This window comes from Pan paniscus, chromosome 2 (assembly GCF_029289425.2).
Source record: "Pan paniscus chromosome 2, NHGRI_mPanPan1-v2.0_pri, whole genome shotgun sequence".
Classification (NCBI taxonomy): Eukaryota; Metazoa; Chordata; class Mammalia; order Primates; family Hominidae; genus Pan; species Pan paniscus.
The window spans coordinates 186,341,991-186,362,664 of record NC_085926.1 but is presented as its reverse complement, the minus strand read 5'-3'; the positions used below and the strand labels follow the sequence as shown (position 1 = coordinate 186,362,664).

Here is a 20,674-nt window from a genome sequence, read left to right as displayed (position 1 = left end):
TTATAGCCAAGCTTTTACTCAAATATGAAGGCAATAACAACTCATTTTAGATATACAAAGACTCAGGAAATACATCATGCATGTAGCCTTCCCATAAAATTACTTAATAAAGTACGATGGCAGAAAAAAAGAACAAAAAAGAAAAGAATCAAGATGATGAATACAAGAAAAAGATAGTAAATAGAAAATAGCACAGCAAACAGGTAAAAGTTACAGTTTATTACTGATGTGGTTATAAAATTTAATGCAAGAAACAATTCTCAAAAGAGATTTGCTATAAAGATAAAATGTTACAACATATTCTCCAAATTATTTTAATAAAATGTGGGATGGAGCAGGGAGGAAAAGAATGTTCAAGCATCATTTGGCGTGTTTATTGGGAGCAGGACATATAAGCAGATCATAATTTTTCCCTCATAGAGAAATAAATTTGAAAATACCTAATCTACATCGTTTGATTTTTGTACGTTACTGTTTTTGTTTGTTTCTTTGAGACGGAGTTTCGCTTTTGTCACCCAGGCTGGAGGGCAATGGTGCAATCTCGGCTCACTGCAGCCTCTGTCTACCGGGTTCAAGCAATTCTCCTGCATCAGCCTCTGGAGTAGCTGGGATTACAGGCACACATGACCACACAGAGCAAATTTTTGTATTTTTAGTAACAACAGGGTTTCATCATGTTGGCCAGGCTGGTCTCGAACTCATTGACCTCAGGTGATCCACCTGCCTCAGCCTCCCAAAGTACTGGGATTACAGGTGTGAGCCACCACACCCGGCTGACATTACTTTCTTATAAGTAGAAAAAGACCCACTACTTTTTTGTAAGTTAAAATAAAAAAAAAAAAATAAGTACATTTCACCTTTGAAGAAACCACTAAGACTCTTGATGGGAGAGACAAATTGGGATAAAACTTTCACTGACTCAAAAAGAACCAACTATAGTTTCACTTAACTTTGAGCAAAGGAAATGTTCTGAAATATGCAAGCATAGTATATTACTCCCTATACAGAAACTCAGGAGCTAAGGCAAAGCTAACCTCATTGGTTATCCCTACATTCAACAGAACTAACCACCATCAATTCCCCACAAGACTTTTTTTTGTCCAGCAGTTAACCAATCTTTCACTGCGGAGAGTATAAATGTGTCACAAATTATTTCAAGGTAGTGGTGGCAGTGGTAATCAGGTTGATATAGGTGAGTAGGTGGGTATGTGTATATGTACACATACTCCACTATCAATCCCAGGGGAAAGTTTTACCTCTTTAAGTTCTTAAAAAGTAAAGAAGAGAAACTATGATATTCCATGAAAAGTTTCCTAATGATAAATGAAATATTGGAATACTTCCCTGGACTCTAGGTCGGCTACTGTCAAAAGGGTTTTTACAAGTCCAGACAACAAAAATGTCCATCTTCTTATCTGAATAACCAATCAGATGATGATTAAGAGCAAAAAGCAACCAGGAAAACTGTGACATTCGCTTCTAGAAAGTCACAATGACCAGAGCCAGTGACATGCTAAGAGCCTACCCAGCCTTAATAAACACACAATGACCTACATATGTGGACCATAAAAATAGGAGATAATTGCAAAGCAAGCTGCTCCTGCTATTGCTGCTTCTGCTGCTGCTGCTGCTGCTACTGTTGCTGTCAGGGTCACAAACAAGCTACAAATCAACTGGGGCTTGCTGACCCAAAAGGAACTAGGCAAAGGGCCAGGAAGAAATAAGCATCTCAATCATCTCTTTGGTATGTTTCATGGATCAAGATATCCTTGTATTCTCACCCTTTTGAAAACAAGCATTTTAGAATACATTAAAGCTCTTGCTGACCATGTTGTTTTTGCTCTGGCAACACTGTCCACTACCTCTACTCTTAACTTCCACAGCCGACATCTCTTTTCATACCCAGCCTCCTCCTCCTTTATCACACTAACCGGCAGCAGAAAGACAGACTTTTATGATAAGGTGGTCCAACCCACGTAAAGCCAGTTCAGCTGCCTATTTCTGTGAGTTCATGAATGAATGTGGCCATACTGTAGGTTTGAGTTCTTTATGTCTAAAAATAAAATCCTGTTGTTCTATACCTGAGACCATGATAGTCCTACATGGAATCACAAGACAAAAATTCCAGTGCCGGCCAGGTGCGGTGGCTCACGCCTGTAATCCCAGCACTTGGGAGGCTGAGGCAGGCAGATCACGAGGTCAGGAGATCGAGACCATCCTGGCTAACACGGTGAAACCTCGTCTCTACTAAAAATAAAAAACTAAAAAAAATTAGCCAGGCGTGGTGGTGGGTGCCTGTGGTCCCGGCTACTTGGGAGGCTAAGGCAGGAGAATGGCATGAACCCAGGAGGTAGAGCTTGCAGTGAGCCAAGATCACATGACTGCACTCCAGCCTGGGCAACAGAGCGAGACTCTGTCCCAAAAAAAAAAAAAAAAAAGAAAAAAATTCCAGTGCCAGTTTTGCTAAAACTTGAATTGATTTTCAAATTATCATTGTTAAACTAAACACATAAAATTAGTAAGTAGGAAAATGAGGCCGGGCATGGTGGCTCATACCTGTAATCCTAGCACTTCGTGGGGCCAAGGTGGGCGGATCACCCGAGGTCAGGAGTTCAAGACCAGACTGGCCTATGTGGCAAAACCCCATCTCTACTAAAAATACAAAAAATTAGCCGGGCTTGGTGGGGTGTGCTTGTTAAGTCCCAGCTACTCGGTGGGCTGAGACAGGAGAATCGCTTGAACCCAGGAGGCAGAGGCTGGTCAACAGAGCAAGACTCTGTCTCAAAAAAAAAGAAAAAAGATTATAAGCCACTATTCATCATACACATATATGAGCTTTGAATTGTTTTCACAAGAATAGATGCACAAGAGCTTTTGGAGGCTGACTTTAAAATAAACAATTTCAGACATTTCTCTACTTTTCCACTAATTCTGGGCATAGCTCATGTTACTCTGTGCTTACTCACTCCTTTGAAAAGTAACATCTTTCAGTAGCTTTACTCATCAACTCCTTGAGACATACAGCACCTATCTCTCTCCTGGCCTGATCATTCCTCTGACTTTGCATCACTTTTTAAAAGGGGAAAGAAAACCAATATGAGGACATCATAAAGGGACACATTTCTACTCAATAACAAAAAGAAATGTTTAACATTTGAAGTAATCACCAATGGACAAAACCCCTCTGTTTTCTAATGTGGAGGGACTGGAGTTACATTAGCAAGCCTGGCCATTTTGCAGGACCAAACAGAAAAGGAGAGATGAAAACCAGAGGTATGCAAATACTGAATAGTAGGCAAATGAAAGCAAGCCACAGGACTGGGAAACAAACAGAGAAGCAGAGTTAGAAGTTGTCAACTGGAAGTCACCAAGAAAAGACGAACAAAGATATCATAAAAAGAGGAAGTTAAATATTGAGCCCCTGAATTCAAAGCCATCAGATGTCAGCAGGTAAGTCCCCATGGATCTGAAGGAAGTCTACCAGACAACTCAGAATTGTTTGCATGGGGTTTCCTGCAAGTGCAACATGTTTTGCCTTAATTTATATTAACAGTATCACTTGGCATCCAACAACAGTTCTGGGGATATCACCCTTATATTTAAAATAATAACAAGCCCCTACAATAAATTGTCAATGGTTTCAGAACAAAGAGTAGGTTCCACAGTTAGAAACACAAGGCCTATCACACTTACTTTGAGCTCTCCTTCCTCTGTGTTTTAATTCTTTTATTTTATTGCTGAAAAATCCACTCCCCTATCTGAAAATTAAGGTCCCACCAGCCATCAAAGTTCAGTTCAATTTAAATTGTTTCTATGAATCCTTCTTGCCTCTCTCCAGTCACAGTTAATTTACTTCCCTCACTCTCCACCACTAACCTAGGACTTAGATTATGCTTCTGATCAATGTCTGATGACTAAAGCATAATTTACCATAAAATGACTTAAATGACTGTGTATATGCATCTTCTGAATGTGATTCTGAGTACTGTACTGATCCATCTCCTTATCCTGCAGCACTGCCTCACCGATCATAATTACCCATAAACATTTTGTTATGTAGGAAAAAATTACAAGATTAAAACAATAGAAAGGAACTTGAATGTATTAACTCTAATTCTCTTGCAAGTCCAAAATTCTGAGACACGTGTCTTCTTTGTAATTACCTTAAGAAATGTTATATAATACTAATACTTGCCTATGGCCTGGCTGAAAAGAGGAAGAAATTACCAACTGTGGGGTCAGATAAGAATAAAACTAACTGGACGGGCGCGGTGAGTCATGCCTGTAATCCCAGCACTTTGGGAGGCCAAGGCGGGTGGATCACAAGGTCAGGAGTTTGAGACCAACCTGGCCAATATAGTGAAACCCCATCTCTACCGAAAATACAAAAAATTAGCCAGGCGTGGTGGTGGGTGCCTGTAGTCCCAGCTACTCAGGAGGCTGAGGCAGGAGAATCGCTTGAACCCCGGAGATGGAGGTTGCAGTGAGCCAAGATCAAGCCACTGCACAGCAGCCTAGGTGACAGAGTGAGACTCTGTCTCAAAATAAATAAATAAATAAATAAAACTAACCAACGGTCCCAAGGCTGAGACTCAGAGTATTAAACCTATGATGCCAAGTTTTAAGGCTATAATCACTAGCATATATGTCTACTTATAAGAAGCATTCAATTTACACTGAATGAATTAATAAAGTGATTGCTGAAGTGTCACTACAAACATCACAGGCATGGAGGTCACGTTGATCCTGACAGAAAAGCAAACCAAATCCTTCACCTGATTTCCAAGTTTCATCTTCCCACATGAAAATGAGAACTGTTAAACCAAGAATCCTTAAGGCTAAATATTTATTTGCCTTTTTTGAAGAAATAAAAGCTTATAGCATACATCAAAAATTCAGACAGCCAAGCAAAACTCCGGCATTACCTGGTCCTTCCAAATAAAAACGTGTAACCCTCTGCAATGAATCTCAGAGCCTTGCAGTCTGCTAGAGGACTAAAGCAAAACCAAGTTCATGGGTCATCTGGGACAGCAGGAAGAAGGTCAAGGCCAGGAGTCAAGATTTTTCAAATTCAATAAGACCTCTGTCAGAAACCAGAGGATCCATCCCTTCTTGGGTCTCAGTTTCCCCATTTCCGAAAAAAAAAAAGGAAATTAATTTAGCAAATACTTGAAAGGACTGTAACTAGATGCCTGGCGCCAGAGTTGGACTTAATGATCTCTAAGGTCCCTTTCTGCTCTCAAAATCTTACAACTCTTACAATCACTCTTAGTAGACGTTCTTTTGGCTCTGACCTGAAAATCTGGCTGGAAACATAAACAGTCTTCTACATAAAAACACACATTTACCAGCTATAATTTGGACTTGGCAACATGAGGTTTTACCATAGCCGAGAGGAAACTGCGCAGAATTTTCTCCAGTGATCATGCTACTTTAGGCTCTACCATGGCTCATTTCTATAGCTGGTACAAACCTGGGCCAGAGCAGGACCAAGCCGCTATCACATCTAAGTCACTTCTGCACAAGGGGAGGGCATGTTCATTTTCTTTTCAATGTATCAACAATCTTCCATATGAAGCGTCTCAAAAATAACAGGCCTCTCCCTACCAGATTCGTCCTTTTCCATTTGGCAAACCGTATTTTATTTTTCATCCTCCTCCCTTCTGTTTTACAGAGAACTTAAGCCAACATGACAACAGGCATTTTGTTTATTTCCTTCCTCTTCAAAAACAAAGCCATGGCTTGAGTCCATCTAACAGAACAAGGTCCACCTGAAAAAAATTCTTCATTATCTTTTGAAAGCCCCATGTTTGAATTTTTTAATGGAACCCACTGGAAAATCCTTACTAGTCTTCTTACATATTAATAGTGATTATTAATATAACATCAAAATACTTGTATAGCCCTTTCAGTTGAATACTTTCAAATCCATCTGTATTTCATTTAATTGTAAGAGGTATATATATTTGTTTTGTTTCTAATGAAGAGGAAACTGGGACTCAGCATGCATTGCTCAAGATCACACAACTAGAATAATCTATGTAACTAGTTTTCAATCACGAGTCTTCTGTCACTACTTCAAATAACATTGTGAGAACTAAAGATTTAAAATGCAACAAAATAGTTTCTATGACAATCTAAGAGAGGAAACAGAGTCAGTGACTTTAAAAATTGTACATATTAAATATGCAAAAAACCAACTTCAGCAAAGTAAGACCAAAGGTATATTAAAGCCAAAGCTAAGGATTTCTTCATTTTATTAAAAAATGACTAAAATTAAGAAAAATCACTCATATTGGTTTTATTTGCCAAGGGTTCTATCTGTTACATAAAATAAATACAAACTTTATAGGACTCTCATTCATCACTGGCATCTGATAGTTGATTTTATTAGTATACACCAAAATAAAATGCAAGAAATTCATGGCCTATATTTGCAATACACATATTTTTCAATAGCCTTAAAAGATCTAGACTCCAGAAACTGAATTGGTACTTACTGGTTACAACTGCAATTTACTGATTTCAAATGATAGATAATATCAAAAGCCTTTTCTACTTCTTAATATCTACTATATGAAAACACACTCCCCAAGAAATCTCTAGAGCTCATTCCCTCCTCTCCTTCTTCAAGTCCTCATTTAAGCATCGCCTTCTCAGTGGGGCCATATTGATAATGCCCATCCTAGTAGGTAAGCCTTGACCCCCTCCCTGTTTCCCCACTTATCCACTCTAATGTACTTTGTAATGTACGTATCTTGTTTATTTCCACTAGTCCCACTAACTTTTACGTTCCCTGAGGACAGAGTGGTGTCTGTCTTTTTTGCTATAACATTCCTAGTGCTTGAATAATGCCCACATAGGAATACAGAATATTTGTTGAGCGAATGAATCATTTCTTTCTTTGTCTCCTTCAACCTCAAATTTAGGAGAAAGAAAGGCAAATAATAGAACAAACCATTTAAGCAGTTGTTCCCTAAGACTTTTTCTCTTTTACACTTCTTATTATAGGATATTTTAAACATATACAAAGGTATATGTTTAAAAGACTGTATGCCTATATCAAAATATCTCATGTATGCCATAAATACATATACCTACTTGTAGCTACAAAAATTAAAATGAAAAAATAATACTGTAAAACAAATGATAAAATTAATGAGCAATAATTCAATATATTGTATGTTCCACAAATGATATTAGGTATTTTTTAAAAGGTAGACGGAATAACAGAATAAACTTCCATGCACCCAACAGTTATCAAATCATAACCAACCCTATTTCACCCATGTTCTCACTCAGTAGTTTCCAACCCTTATTATTTTGAAAATAATTACCAGACACCATTCCATTTTATCTACAAATATTTCCAATGTTTCTCTGAAAGACAAAGAAGACTCATTTTTTTCTTCAATATATCTATGCGAACATAGTCACACCTAAAACTATAACAATAATTCTATTACTTTATTAGATTTTCTTCTTGACATAAAGCACTTCTTCAGCTTAAATGGTGGCAGCTTTCGGCAGTTACCGATGATCACAGTCTGAGAACCACTTCTAATGTCACATCTGATCCCAGCCCCGAGTTACTTTGCAATTACCACTCGCTGGAACCCAAGAGTTCTATATAATTGATAAGTATGATGTGCACCCTTGAACTTACCCAGAAGAGAAAATCCTAAGGATATTTGATGTTGCTTTTGCTAGAAAAATGTTGCTGACCAAAAGGATCCACATTAACCAACTACAGCCTTAAAATGTCAGCCTTACTCACTTGAATGCAATGTTTGTAGATAGAGAACATAGCAATAAAAAGACATGGCTGTATGTCCTCCAAAATAACAAGGAAATGTTGCCTTCTCAAATAGTATTCCTAAAAAAAAAAATGGCTTTGGGATCTGAAACAAAATTAGTAGGCAAAAGTATTTTGAGGGCTTCAGAGGGTAAGCCAGCAGAACTCTGGGAAGCTTGAGTTGGGTATGTTGCATTAAAGTACCTTAGATCTTCATAAGTTGTAAAGCTCTCAATAGGCTCTGGATAAATGTTTATCCAGCACAGAAACAATCATGAAATTCATGAGCTCCCTAGGATGGCTTATAAACATGACTTTAACTTCAGCTCTTACCTAACATGACTTTAACTTCAGCTCTTACCTGTACTTTGAAAGCCTCTTCATCAAGAGGCGGTGGAGGAGGAAAGTTTCCAGAGATAGATGGAAGGACACTGGAATCATCTAGAGGTGGAGGTGGGGGTGGAAGAAAATCACCTACAGAAAGGAAATAAACAACATGAAGTTAATAAGGATGCAATGTTATAGTACTCATGATATATTTGCTGGCATTTTACTTTTTTATAATTGGCTTTGACACATAATTTTGTGTTGTATAGCAATTATTCCCCATCTTAGTTTAATTAGTAGCCTTAATTAGTAGTCTTAACTTTCATAAGAAAGAGTATCGGATTTGATATTTAGAAATGGTATAAAAGCTAGTCTAGAGGGTTCAATATATTAAGCAAAGCAAAGAATGAGCTTGGGTGGGAGATAGAGTTACAGAATTTTATACACCTTGGTGCTTGCCCTCAATACATTTTCAATCAAATAGAGGAGGAAGAAAAATTGTACAAAACTAAAGACAACACAAGGTGTAATTTATGAAGATGCATGAATAACCTCTGGAAATTAAGATAAAGTGGAGGATCATGGAAGTCTCAGTGGATCATATAATTTTCCTGAAACATGATGTAGAAGGTATGTCCATCCTTGGTAGAGAGACAGGAGAATGTAGGCATGGCAACCAGAAAGTTCAGAGCATAGAGAATAAAAAGCAAGTCATGACACAGGAAAAACATGGGACACAGGAATGTAAAATAATGCCAATGGGTTATAAAAATTAGATATGCGATAAAATTAAGCTTTTTACATGTTGCACATCAAAAAAAGGGTTTGAATTTTATCATGCATGCAGCAGAGATCCACCAAGGATTTCTGAGAAAGAAACACTTGGTTACAATACGATTTACTAAAGACTAATGTAAAAGTCCATGCAGGACAGATTAGGAGAAATGAATAAGAAACACCCAATTTAGAAATCTATACATAACCCAGGCAAGAAGTAATGAGACTTTGGAATACCGAGAAAAACCTAGCATCTCTTACCAACAAGAGTAGCACACTGCTGTCAGAGTTATTGAGGGAGTGAACCTGATCTCTGTGATCTAAGTTATACACATATATCCAAGAGCTTTATGGTTCCTGGAATGAAACCTTTTTAAATAGTCTGCAAAAAATTGTATTGGGGAAACAGAAACTTCTACCTTTTAACCTGTTCTTTATTTGTTATTTTCCTATTAAAAATAATGTTTTTGATGTGTTGGAGAAGAGATCTTTTCTATTTATGGAGGAGTAGCTTTTCCTTGCATTTTAGTTGCTCAACACTTTGTGGGTTAGGGCAGCAGTCTCCATCATTAAGTGAGTTGCTTTTGGATATTATCAAAACATCACAGTTTAGGCCCTGAGAAATAGAAGCATAAGAATGGAAGAGTGAGCACATTAGAATGACTGTGAGTAGGTTTTGTTGTTCTGATACACCTTTGAAATGGTTCAGTTTGCCTCTATTTGCCTTATAAATAACAGTCTTAGAATTCAAAGTGTAGCTAAGCCAAGAACTGTCAGGTCTAGCCCCAAGCCAAATTCAGACTGCTAAGCAATCAAAAGCACTATCTCTCGAGTATTCTGCTTACTAGACTCGCACCATGCCAGGCAGTGTGCTAAGATTTTCATACAGTGCCACCGAATCATACAACAACCCTTAATGCTGATGGTTCTCAAACTTCAGAGTTCATCAATATCTCTGGAATGTCTTATGAAAATACAGATTTTTGGGTCCTGGATCCAGAGATTCTGATTCAGTAGGTCTGGGGAGAACTCCAACCATCTTCATTTCTAATAAATCCCTGTGTGATCGATGCCTTTGGGTCTGACGGCACACTTTAATCACCACTGCATGTTGTTACTACTTTAGACCCACAGGATAAGAAACGTTCAATAACTTACAACATAAAGAAAATTTCTACTCCTCTTATTCTCTGGGTGCACAAATCTATGGAAATAATTTGTACATATCCTTATGACAATTATAAATCCCATAAACCTGTATGCATTCCATTCAGTAGTTTTAAACATTGGTTAAATACCAGAATCACCAAAGAAACACATTCGAAAATGCTGATGTCCAAATTCCATCTCACAGCAATTCAATCAGAATCTTGGGGATAGAAGACAGGGAGTGAGGGGGTCAGGCACCAGGACACCTATAAAACCTAAGGGATTCGAACCTGCAGCCAGGATTGAGAAACTTTCATTTGGCCACAGACTGCATGAAAACATATTTCATATCTGTTAATTAAAAAGAACTGTCAAGAAGTTTTTTACTGCCTTTAAAGGTCATATGTATGAAAACAGTGCTCACAATGAGAGCTTAGGCAATGAGGCAAAAAAGGTTTAGGTTGCTGTTCACAACCTAATTTCCAAGTTCAAATGTTCTATCTGAACCTATGTTGTATGAGTCCGTTCTCTCACTGCTATAAATAACTGCCTGAGAATGGGCAATTTATAAAGAAAAAGAGGTTTAATTGACTCACAGTTCTGCAGCCTTGACAGGAAGCATAGCTAGAGGGCCTCAGGAAAGTTACAATCACGGCAGAAGGTGAAGGGGAAGCAAGCACATCTCACATAGTGGCAGGAAAGAGAGAGCATGAAGGGGGAACTGCCATATAAGTTTAAACCATCAGATCTTGTGAGAACACACTCACTATCATGAGAACAGCATGGAGGAACCACTCCCATGATCCAATCCCCTCCCACCAGATCCCTCCCTTGACACATGGGGATTACAATTCAAGATGAAATTTGGGTGGGGACACAGAGCTAAACCATATTACTATGTCTTCTTCATACCCATTTTATAAAAGGATTCCTGGGTCCCTTCTTATACTTCATCAGATTCTGTTACATCATGGGAAATTTTCAGAGCATCAGACAGTATCAGAACTGAACAAAATCTTGGAGATCATATTATCAAACAGAGGCCCTGGGTGATTGATGTGACTGGGTCTGAAATCGCACTTTGAGAACCACAACATGTTATTCCTACTTTAGACCCACAAGACTGGAAAGGTTCAATAAACTATGTCATAAAGAAGCTACATGAAAAGTCCAAAATGTCACAACAAGTAAGTCTTAAAAAGTACAACAGTCTATCCCTTCCAAATATATCCTTCTTTACTCTGTTTCTCTAATAGAACTCAGACACAGTGAGGCACAGGCTGCTGACAATCCTGGGAGGGTCAAAACGAACAAAAAAGAAAAGTGGAATGTTTTTGGTTTTTTTAAGAAACAACTTGAAAAGATAGATTCTATATTCTAAGCATGAAAAGGCAGATGTTTAAAAGCCCTCGTGATAAACACATAATTATCTGCTTTATTTAGATCAATTATTAAGTCAGACCAAATTTTTCAGTTCTTTAAGCTTAACCACCAAAGGGTCCTTACTGCATTCCTTAGAGAGGTGCTCACGTTTTCAAAAGATGTAGAGGAACGGGCAAATGTCTCAAAAACAGATACAAATCTGACAAAAGGAGAGGAAATGGTTCCCTTGGAGAGAGGCATAAACTAACCGGGAGAGTTTCAATGAAAAACTGCTAATAACTATCCTAAATCAGACTAAAAGTTTAAGAGAATTCTAACTCAGAGCTCATCATTTTCATAGACAAGTAAATAAAGGAAAATGCCTCTAAGTTGCTGTGAAAATAAGTTCAGCTGTAGAGACAAGGCAGAATTATCATGTTTAAGAAAAATGGGAAAATGAAAAGAACTGTATTTATATATGAGTAGAAGAAGGGGGAAGGAGGTCTTCTCCATTCTAATAGATTTCTGAAAACAATGAAAGAATGAAAGAGCATGCGGCTTTCATTCCTAGGTGGTGATCCTTCTGCAGGAAAGCCCCTGGATGAAATGAAATGCAGTACCTTCCAGCCAGCACAGCTAAGCTGTAGACCTTCATATTAGTGCATGCCCTGTCCTCTCTGCCTTGCCTCCCAGATTCTGTGACCTACAGGGAAATTGCAACTCACCTCCCAGATTCTCTGACCTACAGGGAAATTGCAACTCACCTCCCAGATTCTCTGACCTACAGGGAAATTGCAACTCACCTCCCAGACTCTGAGACGTACAGGCAAGCTTTTAAACAAAACAAAACAAAATGCCATCCGGCAATTGGCAGTGATGTATCAAATCTAAAATGGAAATGTCCAGTTTTAGAAGCAGTAGAGTGGTCATAGACACGTGCCTTCAGACCTGGTCCCTCCATACTCCTCCACTCATCCTCCAAATCCTACCTACATACAAAATATATTTATGCCTCAATTTTCATGTAAAATGGTTTATTCAAAGTTACATAGCTGGTGAAATACAGAGCAGGAAATGGATTCTCACTCTTGGAGAGATGCTGAGACGTATCTTGCTTGATTTGCTCCATGTGAACCCAAATCATTCAGCTAATATTCAAAAGGTTTTTGCTGTGTGCAAGAGGTAGCAGCAAGAAACAGTTAAATGAGGAGTTGGACAAATCAAGTATTCCATCTCTGATTCCCAAACACTACTTACTGCCAATTTACTTCAGAAAACAGCCTGTTAGGCATATTGTTAACTCAAAAAGGGAGTGAGGAAAAACTCCGGAGGACCTAGCTATGCATATTTTCTCAAGCTCTCCCTTTTAATCTAGGGGTAAAAAGGATGCGGCATTGAGAAGCAGGGATGGTTAGCTGGGACCAGCTGAGCTATTCCCCACTGTGGTTACCCTAACACTTGCGTCAGTCAGATACGAAAGGCATCTACCTAACGCAGAGCTTGCTTATCCCTTTATGAAACAAAGGCCCCCATCAGAGGGTGAAGATAACAAGAATTTACCTGCAAAGTAAGTAAATTACTAGTTATGGGTAATTGTGGTAGAAAAACACATGGGAACAATTCAACTCTGACTATCAACAAAGTTTGGATTCATTTACTGTGGTACAAAAAGAAAACAAAGAAAGCATCATGCTCTTCTTCATCTAAATATCCATATAAAACCTACACACACATCCAAGGATTTAGATAGCAGCCCTTTTTGCGTCTCATATACAGTTCTATCAGAGCATCTGTAATACTTGATTGTATTTGTGTGTTATGATCACTCCCTCCCGGTTAGAACTGCAGTTTCTTACAAGTAGAGTCCACTCATGATTTATCTTTATATGCCCATCTCTAGTCACAGGTTTGGGCCAGAACATCCTCAGTAACTGTAGGTCGCATGACTGAAAAATAAAAACCCATTCAATTCCTTAACTGATGTTTTAATAAATGACCTGGTGTCTTTGACTCGTACATCTCAGATGTCAATGTTCCAATCATCGGGGAATCTAGATCAAACGCAGACTCTGATTCAGGTCCATACTGGGGCCAGAGATTCTGCATTTCCAACATGCTCTCAGGTGTTGCTGACATAGACCCATGGGCTGCACTGGCAGTGACATGTCTCTAGCTTCTGCTAGCTGGCAGCTATTGCTTCTCCCACTTTGTTGAGGGGAGAATTTTTGGTTGTTGGAGAAAAATCTAACTATTAAGGTAAGCATAAAACCATGTAGATACTCCACAAGTTAACTTTCTAAATTATGAAGTCAAAAGAGACTGGATTGGAATACATACACACACACGCACACACACAAGGTGAACACTTTTTAAATCATGGTTAGCAAAGCATAAGTTTCAAGTAAAGACGGTTATTCATTTCCATTAATAGTAACTAGTGGCTGGGTGCGTGGCTCACACCTGTAACCCCAGCACTTTGGGAGGTCGAGGCAAGCGGATCAGGAGGTCAGGAGTTCAAGACCAGCCTGGGCAACAGAGTGAAACCCAGTCTCTGCTAAAATTACAAAAATTAGCCAGGCATGGTAGCGGGAGCCTGTAATCCCAGCTACTCAGGATGCTGAGGCAGAGAATTGCTTGAACCAGGAGGCGGAGGTTGCAGTGAGCCGAGATGGAGCCACTGTACTCCAGCCTGGGCGACAGAGCAAGACTCCATCTCAAAACAAGAAGAAAACGAAAAAACAAAAAACTATATAGTAACTAATACAGAAAAAAATATATGTTTGAAAGGAAAATAGTACGAAATTTTAAGTCCAAAAACTTAAAACACAAACCCCAGCTCTACCCTTTATTTCAGGCAAGGCAATTCTATAGTCCCAGACCCAGTTTTCCTCACCTATGAAATGAGGAAAACCACAGCTACTTCACAGTGTCAATCTGTGGATCAAAGCAGCTAACACAGTAACTCTGAAACTTTTTGACCACAACCTAGATTAAAAAAATATATTTTATATAATGTGGTAATATTGCTATCTAGATATGTACACGTACATGTATACTAGAAAAAAAGGGTTTCATGAAACCATACCTACTATATAAATAAAACACACATTGAAATGCTCTGTTATTTGAAAAAAAATTGGTTCTGACCCACTAAATTGACTGTGACCCAGAAATAGGTCTCAATTTACATTTTGAACATAACTGAGCTAAATTACGTGCAAGTGATTAGTACAATGTCTACATTATACATGACAATGCTTTCTTTTCCCTTATGCACAAGAGGGCAACTGAATCTAAACTTGATCACTCAGAGGAGGAGACCAAGCTCCCTGAACAAGGTCCCTTAAAGAGAAAAAGTGAGAGGATAAAACAAAGGTAACAGCAATGATGATCTCCATAAGGCAATGAATTATGCCACAGCTATAATGTACACTCCACAGACTACAGGCAATTTATTATGAAACTAAATAAAGGAAGACTTCACTTCCAATTTCAACTTCAACTCCATCCTCAATCTGCATCAAAATATGTGTGCCACCAAGAAAACTGTACCAGAAAGCATCTTGGGTGAAATATTTTTAAATGCAGCATTCAAGGCCTAGGACAGCATGTATAACGTTATCATTTATTTAATAATGTATACACAAATATGTATGTATTATCATGGACTATCTTTTAAATGGAGTCCCAAACTATTGATAACAGCAAGTTGCCTCTATGAAGCTAAATTTTGCAACTGAGGAATGAAAGTACAAGGGAAATACTCTCCATTATACAAATTCTTAACCTGTCATTATTTTACCCATTTATAATTTTTAAATAACACATATGCACAAAACAGAAATTTTCAGTACCTGAAAATGTGTCATCTCCAATTGTTCAGCTGAGTAAGGTTTTAAAAACCACCAGGAAATGCATTACGGCAAAGGCCAAGAGAAAAATTGAGGATACATCCCATTTAATGCATCACTTCTCGGCCTTCTCAACCTATTTACAGTGCGCTGGTTGGAACTAACAATATGAAAGCAATTGCACTGACTTGCTCAACATGCTATTTCTATTAGAGACGAAACCTTTTCAAGCTCTTTTCCTGTCCCACTCTGCCCTTCTCTCTGACAAGGAAGGGGTTATTAATTTGACTGATCCAGCTACTACTGTTAAAGTCTCAGTTTTAGAAAGCAATACCCAGGAAATCTCCTTCTTAAACTTCCTGCTTCAGACCTCTGAGCATCTGGCTCCCAGGACAGACCAGCTGCAATGTTGTACTTCTTGACTCTAAAGCAAAGGATCAGAATGTCAAGCCAGGTCTTCAGGAGCTGCAGCTCACTGAGTATGTTGACTTCCAAGATACAGTGGTGTGAGGAAGATACGGGATACAAATTCTACTTATTCCTAGAGCCAAAGCCTCTGCACTATGTCAGTGGGATCACAGACCTCTGTCCCAGAGGGAGAGCAAGCACTTATGAAGCTATTAATAAAGCGGCACCTGGATTCTCATTTTGCTCCCGTTTCTACAGCGTGAAACTCCTTTGAGAACTCTCTGGGAGAGGGATAATTATCAGGGCAAGGCTTGGCCATTCCATGTTCTCTGTCCTCATTGTCATCAAAATAGCACAATATATCTCCCTTCAGTGACACATCTTCCTCTGTAAATAAGATATGTGACCTTGACCGAGGAACATTAATTTTTTAGTTATCATGCTAGATATCCTTAAACTTCAGGTTCCTTTTATACATTAGAAAAATTAACCTTTCTATTTTTCTTCCATTTGTATTTTCTGCTATTTAACTAGAAAACATTACTATTAATTTTGATAATACTCAATTTGCTAACAAATTAATTAAAAGGAAGGACTAAGATTAAAAATATTGATAAAACACAGAATTGATAATAGTATAGGGAAACCAGCATTCTCATATGCTACTGCTACTAAACTTTTCTCAAGAAAATTTGGCAAGAGGAATCAAAGGCCTTAAAGATATTTATAAACTTTAATTCAGCAATATCACTTTTAATAAATTATCCTACCAAAGAAGTAACTTAACATGCAGAGGAGCATGTTACGGAAACTTCATCACGAAGCAATGTAATGCAAAAACTCAGAATGTTCATTAATAGGGTACTGGTTGAAAAATAAATTGCAATCATACAGTGGGAAATTGTGTGGTCACCAAAATAATGATGTTGATCTACATCTTACATCTATTTATTCATCGAGTGCCATCTATATATCATACATTATTCTAGACCCCAGGGAAAAACAAACAAACAAATAGAACAAACAAAGTGTGCTTCTCCACGTACCCCCTTGGAACTTATACTCTAAAGAAGAATAATGCTTAAAAAGTAAATCAAACGGAATATCACATGGTGAGAAGGGCTATGATGAAATGTAGGGCAAGGAAGGGGGTTGGGACTGTTAGGGTGGTGGTGGGTGTTGCAATTTTAAAGAAAAAAAAAATGAAAATGGCCTCACCAAGGTGATATTTGGGGAAAGACTTAAATCTAGTAAGGGAGTTAGTATTGGCATATCCGGGGGAAGAACATAAAAAATTGCTTTTCATATCTTTTTTGTTTGTTTGTTTTTGAGACAGAGTCTTGCTCTGTCGCCCAGGCTGGAGTGCAGCGGCGCGATCTCGGCTCACTGCAAGCTCCGCCTCCCGGGTTCAGGCCATTCTCCTGCCTCAACCTCCCGAGTAGCTGGGACTACAGGCGCCCGCCACCACGCCCGGCTAATTTTTTTGTATTTTTAGCAGAGAAGGGGTTTCACTGTTTTAGCCAGGATGGTCTCCATCTCCTGACCTCGTGATCCGCGCGCCTCGGCCTCCCAAAGTGCTGGGATTACAGGCGTGAGCCACCACGCCCGGCCTGCTTTTCGTATCTTATCAGGTAAGAAACAAGGGAGGTTATTGAATAGTGCTTATAATATGGTCCCAATTTTATATAGGCCGGTATGTTAACAGGGGTTGTCTACAGCTCATGAGATGCTAAGCATTGTTTTCAATTTTTTATCCTTTTGGCTTAATTATTATACAATAAGTGAATTATAGGCATGCATTTTTTTAAAAAACCAAAAATAAGATACTTTAAAATGAATCGCAGAATCTACTCAAACCCAGCGTTTAATTTTAATGCATCAGTATATGTACTCAAGCCAAAATTTAATGTCCCTGTCATCTTTCTAAATAACTTAGCTTGAAATGCTCTTTGAGATTCTCAAATTAAAAAGCAAGAAGAATTATCTTTAAAGTAGATGACGTCTCCCTGATTTTAAATTGGACAGTTTCACTCCATATTTAGCTAATACAGAATATATCTGAGACTTTAAAAGTCCTCTTTTATAATCACAAATAAGTACCCTGTACAAATGTGAGACACCTCAGTGTATTACATGAGATACAAGCGTACTATAATTCTCTGTCATGCAGTGGTTGGATAACAAATTCAATTTCTCAGTAGAAAACATTAAATGGATTTCAAATCGTATGAAATTAAGACAATAGTCTAGCTCTGCACATCGACTAGAACCAAATAGCACTTTTGAATCCACCAAGTATCATTTGTTTTACAAAAACATAGTAATTGCTATCCAGACAACAAACCACACCATATATTTTTGACTTCCAAAGATGAGCATTCAAAATAAATAGGACAATGAGTTGCGCTTAATGCATCAGTCTTCTATCAGCTAGTGAGATATCTTTAGCTCCAATGCGAAAAAGTAAAATTACCTCGGTTTAAAAATGAAACAAAAATCTAAAAATTCATGTGATGGACAGAAAATGAGGCAACATCCCAGGAAAACAACAACAAAAAGTCTTAATTTACCAGTAAAAACAAAGAAGCTTGCAAACAAATATCAGAGTGCTGACAGAATAGTCCAAAAACATCCTTTCCCCTTAGGATTGGGACATTACCCTGTGGTGGTCATTAAGGCCAGAAGCTTACAACCCCTCCAAAGACAATGATGGTGCCTGAGGGAGCGTGGTTTCATAATAAAAACACTTTAAATAGGGCATTTAATTTATTTCACCACTGCTGTCTTTGGCTATAGAGGGAACCATTCTCATGTCAATGCATGTCAATGCATTGTCAATGACATGTCAATGATAATGCAGGCTTCCTTCCTGCTGAAGCTCTATTACAGCCAATATTCTGCTCTTTGTTAGCTTAATTGGATAAATATTGGTTTCCCCTACCTGACTAACAGCTCCTTGAGGGCAGACTCTCTGTTTTATAATCTCTACATAAAGCATATAGAACACATATGAGATACTCAGTAAACAGTAATGATATTATTGCTATAAATTATTATTGGTACAAAACTACATATATTGAATTGAATAGAACTCTGAGACAATGAACACATGAACTTTTCCCATGGTCAACTTTGCCGCTTTTCAAATATTGACATAAGGTCAACAATGTACTACGGTGGGTCATAGGTCCTTCATGATACCAACAGCTAGACAGTTAATAACCTGTCTTAATGTAGCCATCTAGCTAGGTTTTTTGTTTGTTTGTTTTCACATTATCTTACTGAGGCTATGTCTTCAAAGTATAGGAACAGAGTCTTCATCCTCAAGTCACCACCTGGTTATGGGGGCACCCTAGCCTCCAGAAATATTGCAACCATCTGTACTGTATTGATCTTCTCCAATAAAAGATCTGTTGATAAGCCTTACCCAGTATATGTATATCCCTTAAGAGCATAAAGAGACATTTAAATTTTCTTTTTAATCCCATAAAAGAGAGATGGAGATGAAGAAAGAGCAGAGAAATGAGGGAAGGGGAAGGATACATGTCATAGACAGAATTTGAAAATACTTAGCTTGAGGTGTTGAAACTCATCTGACTTTTAACCAGTGGTGTGTATCGGAATCTCCTGGGGCACTTGCTCACACTACATACGCCCAGACTTCACTTTAGAATCCTTAATTCAGAATCTTTGGGGTCGGGACCCAGACAAGGACCTTGCAAAGCTCCTTCAATGATTCTGGCGTATAGCGCTGGTTAAGAATCATTGACCTTCTGGAAAAACAAAGATTGAACAACTCTCTCTCTGAAATTAAAGATGACTAAGGTGACAAGGCAATAAAATGCAATATGTGATTCTGGATATAATTCTAGACCAGAAAAGAGACATCACTAGGACAATCAATGAAATCTAAATAAGGTTTATGTATTAGAAGGAAGTATTATGTCAGTGTTTACCTGGCTTTGGTAACTCTACCGTGGTTATGTAAGATGTCAATACTTGGGAAAACTGGGTGATGACTAAATGAGAATCCTTTATACTATTTTCAACCGTTCTCTAGGGTCTCAAATTATTTCAGAATAAAAAGTTAAAATTTATGTTTTAAATTTTAAGGAAAAAGTAAGTCATTGAACTAGTCCAATAACTTTTTTTATAGATGAATAAATTTTCCACCATGGAAAAAATATAGAGAAACAGTCAAAGAGTGTAGAACCACACCAGGCAACCCACTGTGACCCCAAATATCTTAACTTCTAGCTAAGGACACACTTACCACAGCACATGGCAGACTTAGTGTGAGAAACTGAGACTTCTTGGGAATGGTGAGAAAACCCGCTATACCCCTACAAATTCAGAAGACTATGAAGAAAAGAAGAGGTTCTTACTATTTAGGAGACTTGGAATAGATGAGCAGGAACATGTAAAATATCTCCAACAAAATCCAGGCTGAATGCAGCATGGCTAGGCTGGTAATCCTGCCTCGATGATCAGCAGCAATTAAACCCCATAAAACTTCCTTTTCCCCAATGTTGGGGCTCATTCTCTTGCTTCAAGAGAATCCCCGAAGACAAGGATGGCTACATGAGGCCAGGGGCCTTCTGTGATTTATCCAGTATTCATCTTTTATGCACAAATGACTTCAAATTCTTCTCACTGAGAAATTCTTGTTACTATTTATATAAAATGATGCCAACCATTACTCACTCTCCTTCAACCCTGACATTTATTTCATCAAGTCTGAAGCTTAGCAAATGCATAAATGCTTTAAAAATAATCAAATAGAGACACTCATTTCATTTCAAGGTGGTTGTTTTTTGGCATGTATTTTTTTTTCCAAAGGAATACTGGAGCTGACAGGTACTTGCTCTAAAAATTTACTTCACCACCTGCTAGCTGAAATATTGCTTTCATGGATTTATATTGTATTAAAAGGTCACTGGCTGTTTAAGTCTTAAACAGTTTTAATCATTCTAAAAGTCTCTTAACAGTAAGAAAAGGAAGCTCA

At 38.1% G+C, this 20,674-nt stretch overlaps 1 protein-coding gene across 11 annotated transcripts in view; it reads right to left on the bottom strand.

The window, feature by feature from the left end:
* LPP (LIM domain containing preferred translocation partner in lipoma) overlaps positions 1-20,674 on the bottom strand; it is a 738,130-nt gene that overhangs the window by 397,921 nt on the left and 319,535 nt on the right. For all 11 annotated transcript variants that reach the window (XM_034957879.3, XM_014344489.5, XM_063603023.1 and 8 more), the window contains one exon: positions 8,157-8,269. In XM_034957879.3, coding sequence (XP_034813770.1) covers positions 8,157-8,269 — 113 coding nt within the window. The remainder of the gene's footprint in view (positions 1-8,156; positions 8,270-20,674) is intronic.